This window comes from Acipenser ruthenus, chromosome 6 (assembly GCF_902713425.1).
Source record: "Acipenser ruthenus chromosome 6, fAciRut3.2 maternal haplotype, whole genome shotgun sequence".
Lineage (NCBI taxonomy): Eukaryota > Metazoa > Chordata > Actinopteri > Acipenseriformes > Acipenseridae > Acipenser > Acipenser ruthenus.
The window spans coordinates 45242782-45266900 of NC_081194.1; the positions used below are offsets into that span (position 1 = coordinate 45242782).

Consider the following 24119-nt stretch of genomic DNA (forward strand, 5'->3'; position numbering starts at 1 on the left):
AGAGGGTATTCATTTGCAGTGGTCACATCCTTACCCCCTATCGTTTCAGGTTGAACCCAGAACATGTTACTATTTTGGTGTTTCTCCACAGTAATTTGAAATAAAAAAGCAGCATTGTTTTGCTGAGCCTGTGTGAGCTGGAGTGAACACTACTTCCAGTTAGGTAGTGCCCGATAGAACTATAGTACCAGTGTGTTGTATTTGTTTTAAAACTTTAAATAAAAGTTATTTTTCTTGTTAAATTACTTGACCAATGTATTTCTTTAAATAGCCATTTAAAAACGGATTACAAAGAAAATGACATTACCATACCGTCAAAATTTGATACCGTGGCATCCCTAATATAAACATTGGGTGTATTTAATGGAAAGCATAATTCATTGCTTTATTTCTGTTGTTATCTGATAAAAACATGTTAAATGTAAACGTAATTCAAGCACTGGTTGGAAACTTTAAACTTTCTACTCTCCTCTTTCCAAGGTAACTTTAAAATGCATTTGTGTTTTACTAGGGTCTAATATTATTTATGGAAATGTTTACAGACAATGCATTTCAGGGTTTCTAAAGCTGTACCAGAATAACAAACTCCTTGGCAGAAATACTGGTGGGTTATCTTTTTTTCATATATATATATATATATATATATATATATATTAACACCTATCCACATTATTCTGAGAAATATGAACATTACGTGCTGGTTTTTGATCAGAGGTTCTGTAGAGGCTAGTTATTGAGAAGTTCATGGTTATTACTGTACTCCGCCTCTTTGGGATGTTGCGTAGGGAAGAGAGGGACTGGATAAAAAGGATGAACAAATACATTTTGACCACTTTTTTAAACTTTTAAATTGCATTCCCTGCCTCAAGATGGCTTCCCATGTACCTGCATGGACCTCTCAGAACTACATTTCCCATCATCCTCCTGCTCACATATGTAAAACAATACACACACCTTACATAAACAGTTGTAGCAACACATGGGAACATGTAACACAATAAAATAAAAAGGTCCTTATGTGCCCTTTAATTCCTTCCATAATGTATGAAACAGATCCCAAAAACAAAATGTAATTAAATGAGTTGCTAAGTGTACATAGTTGTTAAATCCTTAATAAAATTTCATACTGAACAAATCTAGTAATAATCATCACAGAACTTCAAACATTGTCCTCCCAATTTTGATGCAGTAAGGTTGATAGTAGCCTTATTATTGTTATCGTAAAATGGGCTAGATTCACTGTAGACGACCAAAGGTACCTCCAACCCAGCTGCAGAAATAGTTATAAAAGAACATTATGAACTGCTTTATAAGAATAATAATAACAAAAATCCTGGGTCTGCTTACAACTTGGGACCATGATATCCATCCGTCTAACAAAGAGATCTTGTGGGATGTTGTGTGGGCTAATATTTTTTCAGCTTCAAGGAACCCAGACCACCAGTAAATTCACTACAAATTATGTCATAGAGCTTACTTAACTCCACGTAGGAGATTCAGAATGGGGCTTACCCCCAATCCAATGTGTGGATTTTGTCAACAGGGTACTCCAGGCACTTTTATGCATATGTTTTGGTCTTGTTCAGAGGTTTTTTCTTTTTGGAACCGTGTTGCTTCCACTTTATCAGGGATACTTGATTAAAAGCTTCCTCTGGAGCCTTCTTTACTTCTTCTCAATGACGACTCTACAGTTCAACTCTCTGTTCCTCAAAAGAAAACTTTGGTAGCTGGTCTTACTGCTGCTAAAAAACTCCTAGTTCAGCGTTGGCTTCCTCCACACTCATTATCTTGGCGACACTGGATGCTCACCTTCTCTGATGTCATTCTGCTAGAACTTTCTACTGCCAGAGTCAACCGCGCTTCTGCCTTTGCAATTGGAATATGGAAGGAGGCCTGTGCTAATGTGTCCGCGCTGATCATGGAATAGTGTTTTTTTTTTTTACCTGATTTGGGTCCTTGGGGGCCTTGGGGGGCCTTGGGGGGCTGGGGGGAAATAGGTTGGGGCAGGCTGCTCAGATCTGGGTTACTGTATATTCTGTTATTGTTCAGTTTTCTTCTAAATAAAAGAAAAAATATTAATCACAAAAAACAAAAATCCTGGTTTCAGATCCAAGTACAACATCATTTGAAAGCTGTACCATCCGTTTAGAAATTATTGAATCAAGTTTTCTTGAATTGTTAAAACCACACGTTTACTTGCCGACATGTTTGCAGTCACGATGGCACGAGTCACCGACCTAATAATGGAACCCACACATGCGTAAAAGAATGCGTCCTATACAGTACACCTGTATTTTTCTCCCTTTTTTGCAGCACGGTTAATCCACAACCCGGATATCTGTACACAGACAATTGAGTTGACTGAAAATGGTAAACTTTAAACGTGCACTATCTACAATTAAGTAAAAAGTACAGTCTACCTTGAATCTGTTAAAAACAGTGAAGACAGTTTCAGAAATTCTGAAGTTTATTCATTTTTTAAATGAAAAATTTGAAATGAAAACATAATATCATATTTTTATCATATACAGTGCCTATAGAAAGTCTACACCTCTTTTCAAAATTTTCACCTTTTGTTGCCTTATAGCCTGGAACTAAAATGCATTAAAATTGTTTTGTTTTTTTTCATTTATCTACACATCCTAACCCACAACTTCCAAGTGAAAAAAATATTCTAGAAATTTGTACAAAATTAATTAAAAATAAAAACTGAAATAGCTTGGTTGGATAAGTGTCCACCCCCCTTGTAATAGCAATCCTAAATTAGCTCAGGTATAACCAATCGCCTTCAAAATCACACACCAAGTTAAGTGGCCTCCACCTGTGTTAAATTGTAATGATTCACATGATTTCAGGATAAATTCAGCAGTTCCTGTAGGTTCCCTCTGCTGGGTAGTGTATTTCAAAGCAAAGACTCAACCATGAGCACCAAGGCGCTTTCAAAAGAACTCTGGGACAAAGTTGTTGAAAGGCACAGATCTGAGGATAGGTATAAAAAAAATATCAAAGGCCTTGAATATCCCTTGGAGCACAGTCAAGACGATTATTAAGTAGTGGAAGGTGTATGGCACCACCAAGACCCTGCCTAGATCAAGCCGTCCCTCCAAACTGGATGACCGAGCAAGAAGGAGACTGATCAGAGAGGCTACCAAGAGGCCAATGGTAACTTTGCAAGAGCTACAGGCTTTTATGACCAAGACTGGTCAAAGTGTGCATGTGACAGCAATATCCCAAGCACTCCACAAATCTGGCCTGTATGGTAGGGTGGCAAGAAGGAAGCCATTACTCAAGAAAGCCCACCTTGAATCCAGTTTTGAAGTATGCAAAAAAACACTCGGGAGATTCTGTAGCCATGTGGCAAAAAGTTTTGTGGTCTGACGAAACTAAAATGGAACTTTTTGGCCTAAATGCAAAGTGTTATGTTTGGCACAAACCCAACACAGCGCATCACCCAAAGAACACCATCCCTACGGTAGAGAATGGTGGTGGCAGCATCATGTTATGGGGATGCTTCTCATCGGCAGGGAATGGGGCACTTGTCAGGATAGAAGGGAAAATGAATGGAGCAAAGTACACAGAAGTTCTTGAGGAAAACGTGCTGCCCTCTGCAAGAAAGCTGAAACTGGGACAGAAGTTCACCTTTCAGCATGACAACTACCCAGAGCACACAGCCAAAGCTACACTGGAGTGGCTAAGGAACAAAAAGGTAAATGTCCTTGAGTGTGGCCCAGTCAGATCCCCGACCCAAATCCAATCGAAAATTTGTGGCATGACTTGAAGATTGCTGCCCATCAACGCTCCCCAAGGAACTTGACAGAGCTTGAACAGTTTTGTAAAGAAGAATGGTCAAATATTGCCAAATCTAGGTGTGCAAAGTTGGTAGAGACCTATCCCAAAAGACTCACAGCTGTAATTGCTGCCAAAGGTATTTCTACCAAGTATTAACTCAGGAGGGGTGGCGACTTATCCAGTTAGGATCTTTCAGTTTTGTATTTTTAATATATAATGTTTTTCTTTTTTTTTTTTTATTGTGTGGAATATGGTGTGTAGATAAGTGGAAAAAAATCCTCATTTAAATGCATGAAACTCTGAGGCACTGACACAACAAAATGTGAAAAAAGTTCAAGAGGGTGTAGACTTTCTATAGGCACTGTGTGTGTGTGTGTATATGTATATATATAATATATATATATATATATATATATATATATATATATAAGTACAAATCTTAGTCTTTGTAGATTGCAAGAATCAGAGTATAGTTGATTTAAAAATATATATATAATTGGTAAATTCCAATTTAATAATTGTGTGCAAGCATGAATCTGTCCTAATTTTGGCTTATTACCAATATTTATTTTGTATAAATGATACTAACTTTGTTTTAGTAGTGTATGCATTTGTATAATTTCTATACAAAAACTGTAATAGCAAAAAACAAAAATATGATTATATAACCGGATTCTATAGGAGCTGATTTAATAATTATATTATAATAACTTAACTATGTAATTTGCAGAAGATATTCTGGAAGTTTTTGTATTTAATATTAATGGTTCTTTTTCAGTATTTATTTCTTTTTTGATGTTATAGTGTTTTAGAAAAAATGGATGACAATATAGTGTTTGTCAGGGCTGTAATGCTTTTAAGTTTTGTTCAAGAAATAAAACAGCAATGTACTGAAACAAATTCCTTTTAGATAGTGTATCCTTTTTTCTACAGTTAAATGCTGTTAACTGTATTAAAATACTGCACCTCTGCTGTAAGTGTTGTCCTAGCAACAATCTCTTCTTATAAACATTGAACAATAAAAATGTAAACTGTTATATTCTTGCATTAGAGTGTTGCTGCATGCATAATGTGTAATGACCTGGTGTTCTGTGAACTTTCACTTGCACATTTTGCTAATGTTTTCTTACGTGTTTCATTGCAGGCAATGGTGGCATGTTACCCAGGCAATGGAACAGGATATGTGCGCCACGTTGATAACCCAAATGGAGATGGGAGATGTGTCACGTGTATATATTATCTTAATCGAAACTGGGATGCCAAGGTATGAAACTAAACAAGCCGTATATTTTAACATATTGTGTGTCAGGAATGACAGTGGTTTCACTACCAATCTACATTTAAAATGTTTAATACTGTAACTTGCAAGCATAATGTTTATGAAATGTTCTGTTGTCGGGAGCAGTACAGTGTGTCCATGCTACAGAACAGTTTCTTCTTGCAGATAGGACAGTAGTTTCCACTGATAATGTAGTTTTTAATTTGTAATGGCTGGAGAATCATTTTTGGGGAAGTAATGGTACTTTCATATTGTCATTTTAGCATCCTCACCATTCCAGAATTGGGTGCTAAATGTATGTAGTGCATATTAGTAATAATAACTACATTGTAACTACATCTACATTTTCATACACAATTACTTTTATTCGGTATTCACTGCTTGTCTTATCAGCACTACAACTACTAGACTAATTGATTTGGTATAAAAACTCCCTCTGGTGGTAGGATAAGTTCATTTGGGAGTTGTTCCCCAGATTCCTTCTGAACAGTAGCAAATCTAGCCTGATGTACTATAACAAATCTAAACAGAGGACACTCATACAAGCCTGTATGAAAAGTATATTAAACTGTTACTGAACAGGCTGTAGGGTTCAAAACACATTACTTTCCCTAAGTTTCTGCTTTGTTGTATGTATTCCTGCAATATCTTTTTCAACATAATTGCGATTGTTTTACTATTTTTATTAACATATCCCTGGTCATAAATCAGTTTCGACAAGTTAGTTTAATTTTATATTAGTTATGCACAAGGTGTTCCCGTCAAAATGTCTTCTGAACTCACAACATCGGCAGATTCAATCCAACCTATTGAAACGGAAACATTTAATTGGTCCCCGACTCCTCTCCTAAATTTCAGGATTTTGATTGGTTCATCTGTCCATCATCTTTGCCAAGGTCCTACCTGCTGGCTTATGAACAGGTTTATGAATCTGCAGGACAAGTCTCATATAATGGCAATAAATAAATACCTTATTTTTGGTGGGTTAGGGTGGAATAAGAACCAGTAATAAAACTTTTAGCGTAACTCTACATGCTAAGCAACACAACAGCATTTAGACGGACAGCAGATTTCACTGGCTACTGTAGGTTATACATTTTTCTGTGTGACAGTGTCTTAAGCACATATTGAGTACAATCATAAATATTTATATGGTTGGAGGTATGACCCCTGTACAACTTTAATCTTTGCTGTAATTGGGCAGGGGGTCTGTAAAGCAGTGAAGGTAATGTGTTTTAAACCCTACAGTTCAGTAACACTTTCAATGTACAGTAGAACCTCAGTGTTACAAACCCCTTGGGAATGGAGGTTGTTTGGAAGTCTGAAATGCCCGTAACTACACCCTCAATCTGAAGAATAATACAAGGATATAGCACAGTAATGCAATACTCATATTGTTATGGTTCTAAAGTCTTTAAAACAGTATTATAAATGGAAAAAAGTCTACATTTAAGTTACCATTGAAATCCTAACTGTAGCAAAACCAGATTTAAACATCCAGGAAAACCTGGCTTAGCGTTGTGCTTGTTTTAAACAAAATGCATTCCTGCAGCTTGCCTTCTTTGGCTTGAAAAAAAAAAAAAAGTGCTTTGTTTAAAACTGAAATGTTCCAGTAACATTGCCAGTACTTGCTTTGAAATCTGCTTCACCTTTCTGGATACATTTGTTGGTTCAGTAATTTTGCCTTCTCTGTGACCAACATGCCACTTATAGGAACGCCTGTGTGGTTGCATTGCACTCATGGTTGAGTGATTTGCGTACTTCTGGTTGAAAGTGGGGTGTTCAGTAGATCGGTCAGTTCGTAACTTTGGTGTTCGTAACTCTGGGGTTCTACTGTAATTGTATTTTCAACATTCCAACATAATATTACATCATCATTACCAATGCCTAAGTCATGTGTACTAAAAGAAAACAGAGATTCTGTATATTGTTTGTAATTTATAGAAAAATTGTGTGTATTAGCTTTGAGACCTCACCAGAAGACTAGACCATGAAATGATAAAACTTGCAACGATATGTGGATTAAATTAATATCAGCCCTAATATCAGTGGTAACCTCATACCGTTTCACTTGTTCAATTTCTGAACACATTTTTCTATGCTATGGACATCTAAAGTAATATGCAATACATGTGCAGCTGTTCATTGAATCATCCTATTCTGGGATTTTGAGTCAGAAATGGGCCGTAAGAAGTTGAAGGCTTGTGCTCTGATTTGTTCTTGAAGATGTCTGGAATTACAGTAGACTCCTGTTAATTTGTGTTTCGATAATCTGTGCGGTTTAATACAGTACATTATCAAAATGTATTAGTGCAGAAATCTGATCTATGCAGAAGCGGGTATTCGCAGGCTTTATTAGCGGAAGTGGACGATCATCATTTAATTAAATTGAGTACAGTATAGTGCAAGCCAACAGACGGTACTGTATTTCAGTTATTGACAATAACGACAATTAAAGACGCAGAGCAAGATCAGTGACTTTTTAAATCAGCTCTCTCTGCCTCTGAACAACACTGATTATGCACAGTATATATTTTGACCATTTTTGGGACATTTATATTGTATTTGTATTGTAGCATTTTTCGAGTTTTCAATTAACAGCGCAGGGATGTCCCAAACAGTAAACTCAATTTCAGCTAATCCGTGTTTTTCACTAATTCAGGCTCAAGTCGGTCCCAGTCTGCACGGATTACCGTGGGTTATTTCTTTAGAATAGGTTATTATTTATTTATTTATTTATTTATTTATTTATTTATTAGCAGGCGTCCTTATCCAGGGCGACGTACAATTGTTACAAGATATCACATTATTTTTACATATAATTACCCATTTATACAGTTGGGTTTTTACTGGAGCAATCAAGGTAAAGTACCTTGCTCAAGGGTACAGCAGCAGTGCCCCCCACCTGGGATTGAACCCTCGAGTCAAGAGTCCAGAGCCCTAACCACTACTCCACACTGCTGGTCTTATTTAACTATGGCACATGTTTGGGAACTGCTAGGATTGGTCTAACGAGCCCAATAGGGGTGGGACAGACTGGCATTTTTCTAAACCTGACAGACAACCATTTGGGGAGAAAAAGCTTTTAGAGCTTTTGTATGAGAATGAATAGTGTATCTGATTAAAGAGTAAGTAGCGGGGTTCTGAAAAATATAGCATTATACGTCCCAATGTGTTGCTACGACTGTTTAAATAGCGTACCTGTAATTTCTTTTCATTAACATCCTGATAACTTTTTACAATTATAATTGTAAAGTCTGTTTCAAAGCTCTTTTCAAAATCTCCGCTTTGGTGCTCTGGCTTTTCTTTTCCGTACCACATCATGGATCTATTGCTGTGTTACCTGTTTGACAATGTGCGGTAGAGCCTTGGCTGAGCCTTGTAGCATTCCAGTTGGTCTGCAATATTGCCTTGCGACAGCTTTGGTATTTCTATCCATGAGGTAACGGTCACATTTCGTACTTGATAGGGAACGTTTGGTTATTATCATAACCCTGGTTCCCTGAAATAGAAATGTAACTATTAACCTTCAAGATCGCTGCGTCCATGATTGCAGCAATGTTGAAGGAAAAATGATGACAATACTTGTGTCCGTGGTCATTTACTACGTGCAGCTTTGATATATCTATTCAGGTTAGATGGTATTAAAGGATAAATACCCATGAGGTAATGGTTACTTTTTTATTTCAGGGAGCCAGGGTTATGATAATAACCTAACGTTATCGTAGGGTAGTCTTTCTGCAAAATTGCTTGGTGCTGGGTGATTTTACTTTGCAGTCTGCCTTATGCATACAGTACTGTATTTACAGTGTTAGAGGTTAGGAATGTTTCACAAAATAGATGAGAGAGGCTGCACTCAGACCATACACTTTAGAGACATCTAGTTTGTTCTTCCAGCTCTTTAATAATGTGCGTCACAGTGTACGCACAAACCAGAACATTCCAATCGTTAGTGGAAAGTATGTAGAGGCGTAAAATATCACAAGCTGCACTTGTCGGATTTAGCATTCACATGCTCTAATTACATCATGTATAGCGTAGGTAACTGGAGGTTAACATTTCAGTATAGAAAAGGTCAACAAGTAAAGTGTGTGCTGGCAGAGACTGATTATTAGACATGAAGCTGATGCTGTCATCATTTACTGGTAAACTGAAATGGCTTTTGCTGTTTTTATGTCCTCTGGTTTATGATGATTTTACATACTATCTGAATATTCATATGAGCTACAGTAGCATATATTATTCTATGAATTGCAAGCATTCTGTATTATTGGCTATCCATCTCTTAAATCTCCTGCTATTACCTTTATAAAGTTACATTACATTTTTTCTCCAGATGTAACACTCATGCAGATCGTCTAAGATAATGCTACATTGACAAGGAAGTTATCTTTTTAAATTTTTATTTGACTTTTCCAGTTTTTTATTCTGCGTGTTGAAAGAATTTGCAGACATTTTAGAAGAAATCTATTGCCTACATACACTTTACTTAAAAGTAACAAGCTGCTTGCAATATCTTTCCCTTTCCATCTTGTTCACCTTTTTATTTTCTTTTTTGGACTCGATTAATATGTTCCAATATTGACATAGACAGCAATCACTGTCTTTCGAAAGGTACAGTAGCATGTTGCAACAACAAATCCAATGAGACTAGGATGGACCCTCAGAAGTGGCAGAGAGGACAGATGAAACGGGATTAGAGATCTTTGTGTATCCTTGATAAAGGATGAGTGCACCAAACATTGACATTGAGTACTGGCTACTGATATAACTATGGCAACGAAGAACCGTATTAATTTAGGTGGAGCGCTTCATTGGGATTTTAAACATTTAGTTTGAACAGCATAGCTTCTTGCAAGTGTTAGAATTTGAATTAATCTGTTGTTTTAAGACACTATTTATTAAGACTGCTAATGAACGCTCTTGTAATGTTTTTTAATAAAAAAAAAAAAAAAACACAAACATTTTAAACCTCTCAGCCTTCAAGAAATTTGTCATTTGAATATTTGTAATTATTTGAATATGGTTCTGACATCATTCGTTCTTATTCAAAATCTCCTTTCTGGTACATCTCTGGGTCAACTATAGTTCATGTTGTAATCTCACTGCTTGTGCATGTGACAGATGGCATCAGACAGGATCTATCAGAGTGTCAGAGTAATAGGAATTATACGGCTGTATGACCAGGTCTTCTGAATATGTAGCTGGAAGGGTGGGTGAACTGAGATAATCTGAGATAATAGTTTAGAACAAAAATTGATAAGAGCCACAAATATTTGTAGTTTTGTGGTTGTACTGTACTGTATGTCCTCAATAATACACAGTTGTGATCATTCAAAAATAAATTCACAGATAGGCCACGTTCACAGTGAATTGCACATGTACTATACTCTACTGCGTGGAACCTGCACTAATTTACTGCCCTCAATTTCATATGTTTTAGTTTTTTTAATGTATACCAAAATAATGAGGGAGAGAGTAGTATATATATTTTCAGAGAATATGTTACATAAAAAGAGGCAGCTTAGAGCACAAATCCTCTTTATTGCATGATTGTATCACACTGACGATAGTATCTTCGTCATAATTAATCTCGATCCACTACAAGGGACACATAAAATAAAACACCATTAAAAAAAAAAGAAAAAAAAAAAAAGAAAATACATGTTACCATCTGTAACAGGGCGAGGTGTTTTGTTTATTTATTTTTAGAACGGGGTCCCCCTCCACCCTGTGTTATTTTGTATTTGATTATTATTATTATTATTATGATGATTTAGTATTGTAATTATATGACGGCAAAGCACCGTGTATTTTGTTATTATTTTGTTAGTGACGGCGTAGCCGAATGTTTTGTTTAGTAGCGTGGATGGGTAGCTCCATCCACAGCAGTTTAATTTAATAAACTCGTGTAGATTGTGGCCGAGGGGTAATAGGATAATTGCCAGCTAGTTAAACCCCTCGGCCACGGTATAAAAAGCCTGCAGCTCTCCATATTCCGGGTGGTGTTGGAAGGAGAGAGTGAGCGAGAGTGGAGAGAACTGAGAGTGAAAACTAAAATTAAAAACAGACATAGGAAGAGTGAAGGCAATCTGCCCAGCTTGGCCTGTGTTGTGTTATATTTTGTGTTCGAGACTTGTTTTGTTTAATTATTTATTTTTGCTCTGTTTTGTTTAAATATTTTATTCATTTTTGTTATTTGTTAATAAAAATGGCAGCCAGCTGCGTCTTTCTTTGGAAATCTGCAGTATTTGGTGTCAGTACTTTAGTTCCTGCTTCTGCCTGACGTCACCCTGTCACGCCATCCCATAAACTTAGCGTAGCAATCAACAATTCATTTTTCAAGATTCTTATGAATTAATGCTATGAATCCATTTTAAAAGCAAGTACGTAAAAGTCAAGTTTTTTTTTTTGCACTGTACACACTAAAGATGAACGAAAATGTCATCTATTATCATAGAGCAGCGGTTCTCAAACATCTGCCACGGTTGCCGTGATCGTACCACAAGGACAGCTTCTTGATCCAGCTTTCGACTTTGTCAGTGAGAGAAAAGATAAATATATCTCGTCTTTGGAGTGATGTGTTAAGAATATTGAAGCGATCAAAAATATCTGCCAGGAAATCATGCAAATCAAGCCATTTAGCACAAGCTTATCGTTTTTTTTTTTGTTTTTTTACTGCTGATCGGGTCATTGTTGTCGGCACTTCTTTTGCTGCAGTGCCACTCGATTCCCCTTCATTACTTCCTTTTCCAACACTTCTTCAGAAAACTGTCAATTGTTTGATATTTATAAAGCAACTTTTTGAACTCCCTTCACAACAAAAATCACAGACTACAGAAGTGCCATCCCACTGACATGGCAAGTTGGTTGCTAGGTAACCAGTTTAGAACTTTCAGACAGGTAGGGCGAGGGACTCATTGAGAGTACAATTGATTAAAAAGTGGCAATAATAATAATAAATAATAATAATACATTAACATACCTGCTTCTTAAACTAAAATGTTTTTATTTTTATTTCGCAGGTATGAGACACATAAATTTGTTTTGACCGGTCCATCTTTACGCTCCTCCCTTTTCTATTTTGATGCCAGCAGCTGTGCTCCGCGTACGTACACCGGAAATCGACAGCTTGAGACTAGTTTGATTAGATGTTTTCAGTCGACTAATCATGCCTAATCCGACCTCATGTGTTGCCAAATAAAAAAAATGTTACAGGCAGAGTTCAGAGGCAGTGCATAAAGAGCACATGTTTTTTTGGATATTTACTTTTAAAACACAAAATGACGGACACATTTTATAAATTTGTATTATACTTTAACTTATGTAAAAACGGTATGCATTTATTTATCGGTTAACTGTTTAACAGTTTAATCTATTACATCCCTACTGTACAGCTTACTGTAGCTACAGACGGTACAGTTTCGTATCTCATTTCGTATGTCATCAAAAGGCATGTGCTAAAGAGACTAACTGTTCTGAACAATGGTTTCTTTTATTGCGTGACGAAACCTCATTAATAAGACTACTGACAGCTTTGTAAAAGAAAAGAAAAACAGCCACAAATGTTTGTTCAACTTTGCTCATCTTCGCTTGTTCGCCTATATTCAATCAATCCCACAATCCACCATGACCTTTACTGCCACACTACTACTTCCTTGATCAGCTATACCTGACAAAATTACACTGGAATGCAGACAGCCATCTTTAACTACACCTCCACCAGACCATCCAGCTCAGCTATACCTGGGAAAAGGCAGTGGAAACGAGGTATTAGTTGATCCTCCTCAAAGTAATTTATGCAAGCAACAACATTATGTAAGATGTCCCTTTGTATTTCTTTGTAATGTATAAAATATAAAAGGAAAGCTGCCTTTGCATTAAAAAACAAACAAACCTTGATTTTACGTTTATTTTTTACTTCATGTTACATTTTGTTGTGGGCATTATATATATTTTGACGCCAGATATGTGTGTGTGTGTGTGTGTGTGTATATATATATATATATATATATATATATATATATATATATATATATATATATATACACAGTACTGTGCAAAAGTTTTAGGCATGTGTGAAAAAATGCTGTAAAGTAAGAATGCTTTCAAAAATAGACATGTTAATAGTTTATATTTATCAATTAACTAAATGCAAAGTGAGTGAACAGAAGAAAAATCTACAGCAAATCAATATTTGGTGTGACCACCGTTTGCCTTCAAAACAGGATCAATTCTTCTAGGTACACTTGCACACAGTTTTTGAAGGAACTCGGCAGGTAGGTTGGCCCAAACATCTTGGAGAACTAACCACAGTTCTTCTGTTGATTTAGGCAGCCTCAGTTGCTTCTCTCTTTTCATGTAATCCCAGACAGACTCGATGATGTTGAGATCAGGGCTCTGGGGGCCATACCATCACTTCCAGGACTCCTTGTTCTTCTTTACGTTGAAGATAGTTCTTAATGACTTTCGCTGTATGTTTGGGGTCGTTGTCATGCTGCAGAATAAATTTGGGGCCAATCAGATGCCTCCCTGATGGTATTGCATGATGGATAAGTATCTGCCTGTACTTCTCAGCATTGAAGAGACCATTAATTCTGACCAAATCCCCAACTCCATTTGCAGAAATGCAGCCCCAAACTTGCAAGGAACCTCCACCATGCTTCACTGTTGCCTGCAGACACTCATTCGTGTACCGTTCTCCAGCCCTTTGGCGAACAAACTGCCTTCTGCTACAGCCAAATATTTCAAATTTTGACTCATCAGTCCAGAGCACCTGCTGCCATTTTTCTGCACCCGAGTTCCTGTGTTTACGTGCATAGTTGAGTCGCTTGGCCTTGTTTCCACGTCTGAGGTATGGCTTTTTGGCTGCAAGTCTTCCATGAAGGCCACTTCTGACCAGACTTCTCTGGACAGTAGATGGGTGTACCAGGGTCCCACTGTTTTCTGCCAATTCTGAGCTGATGGCACTGCTGGACATCTTCCGATTGCGAAGGGAAGTAAGCATGATGTGTCTTTCATCTGCTGCAGTAAGTTTCCTTGGCCGACCACTGCGTCTACGGTCCTCAACGTTGCCCGTTTCTTTGTGCTTCTTCAAAAGAGCTTGGACAGCACATCTGGAAACCCCTGTCTGCCTTGAAATTTCTGCCTGGGAGAGACCTTGCTGATGCAGTATAACTACCTTGTGTCTTGTTTGTATGACTTTTGACAGTAAACTGTCTTCAGCAACCTCACCTTGTTAGCTGAGTTTGGCTGTTCCTCACCCAGTTTTATTCCTCCTACACAGCTGTTTCTGTTTCAGTTAATGATTGTGTTTCAACCTACATATTGAATTGATGATCATTAGCACCTGTTTGGTATAATTGTTTAATCATACACCTGACTATATGCCTACAAAATGTGGAAGTGTACCTAGAAGAATTGATGCTGTTTTGAAGGCAAAGGGTGGTCACACCAGATATGGATTTGATTTAGATTTTTCTTCTGTTCACTCACTTTGCATTTAGTTAATTGATAAATATAATCTATTAACATGTCTATTTTTGAAAGCATTCTTACTTTACAGCATTTTTTCACACCTGCCTAAAACTTTTGCACAGTACTATATATATATATATATATATATATATATATATATATATATATATATATATATATATATATATATATATACAGTGCCTTGCGAAAGTATTCGGCCCCCTTGAACTTTGCGACCTTTTGCCACATTTCAGGCTTCAAACATAAAGATATGAAACTGTAATTTTTTGTGAAGAATCAACAACAAGTGGACACAATCATGAAGTGGAACGAAATTTATTGGATATTTCAAACTTTTTTAACAAATAAAAAACTGAAAAATTGGGCGTGCAAAATTATTCAGCCCCTTTACTTTCAGTGCAGCAAACTCTCTCCAGAAGTTCAGTGAGGATCTCTGAATGATCCAATGTTGACCTAAATGACTAATGATGATAAATAGAATCCACCTGTGTGTAATCAAGTCTCCGTATAAATGCACCTGCACTGTGATAGTCTCAGAGGTCCGTTTAAAGCGCAGAGAGCATCATGAAGAACAAGGAACACACCAGGCAGGTCCGAGATACTGTTGTGGAGAAGTTTAAAGCCGGATTTGGATACAAAAAGATTTCCCAAGCTTTAAACATCCCAAGGAGCACTGTGCAAGCGATAATATTGAAATGGAAGGAGTATCAGACCACTGCAAATCTACCAAGACCTGGCCGTCCCTCTAAACTTTCAGCTCATACAAGGAGAAGACTGATCAGAGATGCAGCCAAGAGGCCCATGATCACTCTGGATGAACTGCAGAGATCTACAGCTAAGGTGGGAGACTCTGTCCATAGGACAACAATCAGTCGTATACTGCACAAATCTGGCCTTTATGGAAGAGTGGCAAGAAGAAAGCCATTTCTTAAAGATATCCATAAAAAGTGTCGTTTACAGTTTGCCACAAGCCACCTGGGAGACACACCAAACATGTGGAAGAAGGTGCTCTGGTCAGATGAAACCAAAATCGAACTTTTTGGCAACAATGCAAAACGTTATGTTTGGCATAAAAGCAACACAGCTCATCACCCTGAACACACCATCCCCACTGTCAAACATGGTGGTGGCAGCATCATGGTTTGGGCCTGCTTTTCTTCAGCAGGGACAGGGAAGATGGTTAAAATTGATGGGAAGATGGATGGAGCCAAATACAGGACCATTCTGGAAGAAAACCTGATGGAGTCTGCAAAAGACCTGAGACTGGGACGGAGATTTGTCTTCCAACAAGACAATGATCCAAAACATAAAGCAAAATCTACAATGGAATGGTTCACAAATAAACATATCCAGGTGTTAGAATGGCCAAGTCAAAGTCCAGACCTGAATCCAATTGAGAATCTGTGGAAAGAACTGAAAACTGCTGTTCACAAATGCTCTCCATCCAACCTCACTGAGCTTGAGCTGTTTTGCAAGGAGGAATGGGCAAAAATTTCAGTCTCTCGATGTGCAAAACTGATAGAGACATACCCCAAGCGACTTACAGCTGTAATCGCAGCAAAAGGTGGCGCTACAAAGTATTAACTTAAGGGGGCTGAATAATTTTGCACGCCCAATTTTTCAGTTTTTTATTTGTTAAAAAAGTTTGAAATATCCAATAAATTTCGTTCCACTTCATGATTGTGTCCCACTTGTTGTTGATTCTTCACAAAAAATTACAGTTTCATATCTTTATGTTTGAAGCCTGAAATGTGGCAAAAGGTCGCAAAGTTCAAGGGGGCCGAATACTTTCGCAAGGCACTGTATATATATATATATATATATATATATATATATATATATATATATAATATCATAATATATATATATATATATATCATAATATATATATGCAAAATTAGACTTAAATAATGTGTACTTTTGTCATTACTGGAGAGCTATACTTGGTAACAACAAAACATTGATTTAAAGAATATCTATTGTGCACCAGTGTGATTATTATATATACTGTTAGACAGGCATTTTTGCAACATTTCCAAAAATGTAAAAGAAAAAAGTCTAAATTGGGTGTACTTTAGTAAGTTCTTTAAACTTCACTTTAAATTCCCATTCAAGTAGTGGCTGTAAATGAGTTAAATTTCGCTGTAATATTTTCCAAACATAGCTCTGTTTTGAAGTGCCTTACTGTTATGTACACGTTTGGGGTTTCAATATCTTCGTTGTGTAATTTCAAGCAGTTGTTTAAATCTGATAATACAATAGAAACATATTAATTTCAATAGACAAATCTTTATTGTTTCTTTAACAGATGAATAATAAAGGAACAAAAGTATCCCAACAGAGCAAGTGATCTGGAATTCTCATTCTTGACGGCAGATTCGAAGGAGAGATACCTAGTCCGAGTGAAGGATTTATTTTGAGTAAAAATTCTGGAAACATTGGGTGGTTACTTGTTCTAACCAGTATGCATTAAGAGCTGGAATTTGTATTTAAAGGTGCTCATCTAAGTTGACTACTGCCCTTGAAAGAGTCAAAGCAGCTTCTCCAGTCAGTGCCAGCTTCTCTAGTCACAGTCAGCTTCTTAGATCAGCTCCAATGCCATCCAGAATTTAAGGTCAGCATTAAAGTGTTTTTTTAATGTTCTTTATGTATTTATTGTACTTGTGTTATTTATTGCTATTCATTTAAAATAAATATGTGCCCAGGTTTATAATAAAATAGGGGGGTTCAAGGCCCTTCAGAATTCGCTAAATCGCAGGAAGGTATACAACTGGGTTCTTTATTTCACTTAATTTAATGGAGTTTTGCTTCAGGTTATGCCATTGCAGATTTCTTTGGATGTGTTGGGCTGCTAAAGAAAGGAAGAGTTTGAACAGCATAGCTTCTTGTAAGTGCTAGAACTTGAAATGTATATTAATCTGTTGTTTTAAGACACTATTTATCAAGACTGCTAATGAATGCTCTTGTATTGTTTATAATAAACAAAAGACCAAAAAAAACCCATTTTAAACCTCTCAGCCTTCAAGAAATTTGGAATTTGAATATTTGTAATTATTTTAATATGGTTTACAAACTGACGTTGTTCGTTCTTATTTCTGGTACATCTCTGGGTCAACTAAAGTTCATGTTGTAATCTCACTGCTTGTGCATGTGACAGATGGCATCAGACAGGATCTATTATTAGAGTGTCAGAGTAATAGGAATTATACGGCTGTATGACCAGGTCTTCTGGATTTGTAGCTGGCAGGGTGTGTGAACTGAGATAATCTGAGATAATAGTCTAGAACAAAAATTGACAAGAGCCACCAATGTTTGTAGTTTTGTGGTTGTACTGTCTGTCCTTGATTAATACACAGTTGTGATCATTCACAAATAAATTCACAGATAGGCCATGTTCACAGTGAATTGCACATGTACTATACTATACTGCGTCGAACCTGCACTAATTTACTGCCCTCAATCTCATATGTTTTAGTTTTTTTTAAATGTATACCAAAATAATGAGGGAGGGAGTACTATAATATTTTCAGAGAATATGTTACCAGTGTTACACTTGTAAGGTGCTTGAAGTGTTGAACCAGGATTATATTATTTTTCAAAAGGGACACAAAACAGTTTGTTTCACAATTGAGTCTTTACATGGTTTACTGTGAGCTGTTGTGTCAATCGACTTCTACAAGAAATGCAGTGCACTATGTCTAATGAATCTCACAGTACTATCAAATCAAGCATGTTATGGAGGAATGAGAGTCTTATACTGTACCTCCTCTTCCACTGCCTTTCTCCAGGTATAGCTGAGCTGGACGGTCTGTGCGAGGTGTAGCTGGAGGGTGTTTCTACTGATGCTCAGCTACTGTATAGCTTACTGTAGCTACAGACAGTTCAGTTTTGTATCTCATACCCAATGGGGCCAAATTGTTCTGTATGGAAGTATGTCATCAAAAGTGGCTCTTTTCCACTGCTTTTCTCTTATTGGGTGACGAAACCTTTTTAATAAGACTACTGACAGCTTTGTAAAAGAAAAGAAAAACAGCCACAAATGTTTGTTGAACGTTGTTCATCTTCACTTGTTTGCCTATATTTAGTGTTCTGCATTTTTGTTTTTTATCTTTAAAAAAAAATTCTGGGAGTTTATTTTACATATTAAACTAGGGATAAAATCGGTAAAAAATAGTTTTTAATTGAAACATTGGTAAAAATCGGCTAAAAACAAATCTTGGTATACACATACTTTAAATGTGGAATATGATGCGTAGCAGTTCTGGTTCTGATTAAGTTTAAAGTTCCTGGCATGTATGATGAAGCAGAATCTGTGCCTTGAAATCATAAAAAGAAAAGAAAATTGACAGAACTGGGCGGTGCAAGCCATTGGGAGATGCATCTAAAATCACAATGGACATTTCCATCAATGCGTTCCAGTAAGTTTACCAACTAAAGCATCAGCATTTTCTGTCAAATATTTACGATTTAAGATCGTCAGCGTTAGGCAGTGTTTTAGCTGATGGACAGACAGTACTGTCGCACAAAGTCACCCATACATACCTCTGCAATAAACAGTGTCTGTCCAACAAAGCACAGCGCTCTGACAAACTCATTAACACAGTCATTCTGCGCTTTCTTTTTAAAGCACTTGTAAAAGCCACATAAATGGATTGCTTGTCTCTCAGTTCAGTTTCTTGTTTTAGTTCAATGTGTCGCTTATTTTTCAGTATGTTCTTTTATTGTCACTGCGAACATGTACCTCAATGCAGCAGTATTTGCAGTGCTATGCATCCTCTGCCTCATCTGACTCATACCTGCTATTTTTGCTTTTTTGTGTACTTCGAAACAATTTTTTTTTAAATATTCAGAAACTGATTTATGTTTTCTCCCCACTAAAAATATTATATTTTCATGTATTTCAATTTAGTTTTTGATCCAATCTAGTAGTTACTATGCCCAGCAATTGCCACAATATTCAGACTTTGATTGGCCAACATAATCAGATGATAATGTGTTTGTGAAGTGACGGAGAACCAGGTTGGAACGTTATTTGATCCTCTGACATCTAAACGTCTGCTGTATCCTAGGATACAGTGTAGGGCTGCTTATTACAATGTCTTGAGTCAAAATAAAACGGCATTTTAGTCAAAATAGTGTGTATTTTCTAGAAAATAGTACTGGGAAAAAAGACGGGTATAAATCAGTAAAAACTGACATCCAGTTAAAAACAAATCCTGTAATTTTTCGGTAAAATTCGGAAATAAACCGGAAACACGGAACACTACCAATATTCAATTAATCCCACAATCCACCATGACCTTTACTGCCACACTACTACTTCCTTGATCAGCTATACCTGACAAAATTACACTGGAACGCAGACAGCCATCATTAACTACACTTCCACCAGACCGTCCAGCTCAGCTATACCTGGGAAAAGGCAGTGGAAACAAGGTATTAGTTGACCCTATTCAAAGTAATTTATGCAAGAAACACCATTATGTAAGATGTCTCTTTTAACGCTTTCCAGGGGGAAAAAGCCATTTCCTATAAATTGATCTATTTCTTATCAAACTGTCATTTTAAAAGGTATGCAAGCGCATGGAGCCCTTTGACTGTTAATGGGACTGCTATAAAACAATAAAAGGCAAGAAACCTAATCCCATACACTTCCCATTCTGTGTGATGCAGCATATTCATTAATCCTGCACATTGCTCTGCTCTTCTGTACAGCCCAGCAATATCTCCTTATCACTCAGGCTAGGTGTGTTAGTACTCACATATTGCCCGATATCAGAACAACCCAAAACAACCCACGTGTGTCCCCAGTTGATGTAAAACAGGCACTTAATGATTTAGCTGGGACCTTGACCAGTTAACCGACTGAGGCCTTACACCACCATCCTTTAACTCTGTATTAATCACACCTGTGTTTTCCCACAGGATTCATTGGCCCACTTTGTAACATTGCTACATACAATAGAACTACAGCGAAATGAGGTCTGTGAAGTTCTAAACCTGATTCTGCATCCTGTTTAGATATTTAAGTTACAGAAATGAAATTTGGGTGCAGAGATTCTAAGGTTGTAATTCTTTTAGTTTACTGTTGCGATTTTGAGGATTGAATAATGCGACAGTAAAAGGGTTTTCTCTTTGTTGTTTCAACCTTATTTTTATTGTCTGTTTTGATATGACGTGGCATTTTTATTTAATAATTTCAAAAACAATTATGCAAGCCTGTGAAAAATATATGTATTAGGGCTGCTACGATTAAATCGAAAATCAATTTTTCCATCGATTCCATTACTCATTATATACATCGATATAAATACTGGATAATCGAGTCAATAATTACATTTTTGAATGCACATAGTTAATAACATTATTTGAGTTTATCAACAAAACTGCACCAAATGCCCTGCCTTGCTGTTTACAGTATTTCTGTCAGACAAGCAGTGGGCGTGCTCTTCTTTTCCTGCTCGTGTTACCTAGCATCTGATTTGCTGGTCCCATCCTACCAGCGAATCAGTTTTGAAAAAGCTTTGTAAGTACGCCCCTCCGTGTATTCGCTGTAAACAAACAAAAAAGGGCGCCACCTTGAGTCCAGAGCAGGATGACAGGCTTGTATTCCTGGCAAACAGCCTGTAAATAAATGGTGCACACTGAAGAAAACTGACTGTATATAGTTTGCGCTTCTTTGGAGTTTCAAAATGAACTGTTATATAATGAACATTTAACAATATTCAATAACGCTAATAAATATGTTGTGTTTTTTTTTTTTTCTCCTGATGCTACCAAAGGTGTAATTACCCCTCGCATTCAATTGTTGTGCTCAAGCTTTTACTTAACTGCAATGATATTAAAATAATAATGTCCGCGGGAAGAGAAACGGAGCGAAAATGTATGTGGGCAGTACAATCATTTATTCCAACCATTATATTTTGTGTGCCTAATTAATCAATTGCTATTTTGAGGCTTAACTGACAGCCCTAATATGTATGTATGTATGTATGTATGTATGTATGTATGTATGTATGTATGTATGTATGTATAACAAATCTGCCCGCTACTAGAGCTCTAACCAACTTGGTTCATCCAAAATATTGTGCAAAGGACCCCAGAGACCCATGAAATGTGTTGCTGGCACGTAGTTGTAAGGGCTCATTTAGCGTAGATTCACACAATACTTTATTTATCTAAGTAACTGATATAAAGACTTCCTTCATTACAATATTCTCTATCAGTTATGTTGCAAAGCTCCAAAGTGGCGCCAGCGAGAACTACAGTAACTATAAAGTCCAGATTTTTTATTGTAATAAAATCTGAATGAAAAATTCATGAGGGCAGGGAAGCTTCTTGGGTGCATTTTCCTGCCTCCAAATAAAGATAAGTTGCTGTTTGTGATGTCACAGGATGGAGATGCTGTGAAACTCCTGGCCCTGCACTTCCCAGGATGTTCTTGAACTTCGTGTGGATGGGAGAATATAATATCACTACTTGCCAAAGCAGGGTTTGTGACATCTTATCGCTAGAAATGATTAATCATTTTAGTTACTGTACATACAGGGTCAATTTCCAGAAAGCCCAGCATTTCTTTTATTAGGCAGTGACCTTCAATGAAGTGGAAATGTAACCAATTGGCAAGCACTGTACTGTATAATATTTTCAGGATTGTTTAGAGTTTTGTTAATTGTGCCGTACATTACCTGTGGGAACCTTTGCAGTAGATATTTGAGAGACTGTTACATATCCTTAGATCGAAATGTAAACTTTTGCAGGTCTGATAATGGTACCTCTTAAACAAAGCCATTTTTTGCTGCCTTCCAGGACGGCTGGAAATACAATAGGATGTGCAATATGTTCATCTGTCAAAGCAGCCTTTTCTAAATGAAATAAGAAAAGTGTTAATCAAATTAATCTTTCAAACTTTGCTGGTATGGTATAATGGAACAGATAGAAATGTGTTAATCCACTTACACTCACACTAGTGAAGAGAATACGTGTCTCCTGACATCATAATTAGGATCCTGTGTGTTTCACGACTTGTTTTTTAACCAGCAAATTAGTCCTCTAGCCACACAATGTCGATATAGCCTCCACAGTAAGCCACGTAATAACCAATCATTAAACAATCATCCCATTACATTACTTTAACCATTTGAATTGCTCATCCCGTTACTACAAAGTACTTATTTGCAGATTAATAGACGGAATGCTGTAGATGGCGACTGACATTTATTTAAGTCTTACATGCCTGTGAATACATATAACATGATTTTAGAAGGAAGTTTTTTTCTCTCCATATTTCAGAGAACTCCTAAGTATAGCTGTGTTTTAATTGATTTTATTATTGGTTTTGTTTTGTTCTTGAATATAATTAGGGCTTCTGTGTTTTCGGGTTTTATTGATTGTATTTTTCTGTGCTTATTTTTGAGTTTTATGTAAATCGTTTTTTTCGGGGGTTTCGTTTTTTGATATACTGTATGAAATTAGTGTTTTTGGTTACTTTCCAAAATGCTTGAGCGTTTTTTTCTGTCAAAATATATGTATAGTAACTCAACAGTACTTGCACACTTAAGTTGTACCTTCTTTCTTTTGCTGTCTTCCACAACGAAATCCCTATTGTCACAGGCACATTCTTCTGGGGTTTTTGTGTTTAGGCATTTTTGTACATTTCGCCACAATTCTGTTTTAAATCCTCCGTATCTTAACTGTAACACAGCTTGAAATCCCACTAACAAGCCTCCATCCTGATTGTAATCTTGTTTTAAATCTCGCAAACGGAGTCTCCAATAGAAATGTAGGAATGTGCTGTCATTCAGTAGTTGGGGCGGGTTTAAAGTATTGAGAACGAATCACTGATAGATGCAAGTCAGGAAGGCGGGACATTGCCCAGCAGCACTGGGAAATATATTTATTATTATTTTTGTAGTAGGTTTTATTTTTTAATGGGAAAAGGGTAAAGTCAACGTGAATTGATTAACCATTTCCAGTTTTTCACTTGTTTTCCGGTGTTTATTGGCTATCCACCGATTTCATTTTTTTTGTATCAGGGGTGTTTTATCGGGTTTTATCGGTTAAAACCGAAAATCAGAAGCCCTAAATATAATGTAAAAAAAAAAAAAGGTTGTTCCTAAGTGTTACTTATGTTTGCATGAAAGACCTGCACATTCTCAGATCTTGTGCATTATATTTTGCTATTAAACTTTAGCATCGTCAGTTGGTTAAGCTATGGAGTGACGATACTTAAATGTGTTCAGAAGATATTTTAAGATTATTACACACTTTGTTTTCTTGTTTTTCTTATTTTAACTGTGACAATCAGCTAAATACAGTTATTGCACCAGTCATATAGATGATTTATACAATTAGACAGAATGTAAAAGGAACAAAGTAATGTATTAATGGACATTAAACGTTTTATTATTTTTAGTATTATTTTCCTGGTACCCCCATTGTCGCCACAGTCAGTTGTAAGTGGTAAATCACATTTAAGTAGAACTGCAGTTCATGGTTTTCAAAATTGTAATTATTTAATCAGCATGTTGGCTTCAAAGCGACAGGTGTTTGT

General features: G+C 36.6%; 1 protein-coding gene across 1 annotated transcript in view; it reads left to right on the forward strand.

The window, feature by feature from the left end:
• Window positions 1-24119, forward strand: part of LOC117411544 (egl nine homolog 1-like) — a 66816-nt gene that overhangs the window by 35158 nt on the left and 7539 nt on the right. Inside the window, exon 2 of the mRNA XM_034019183.3 lies at window positions 4934-5053. Within this exon, the coding sequence (XP_033875074.3) occupies window positions 4934-5053 (120 nt within the window). The remainder of the gene's footprint in view (window positions 1-4933; window positions 5054-24119) is intronic.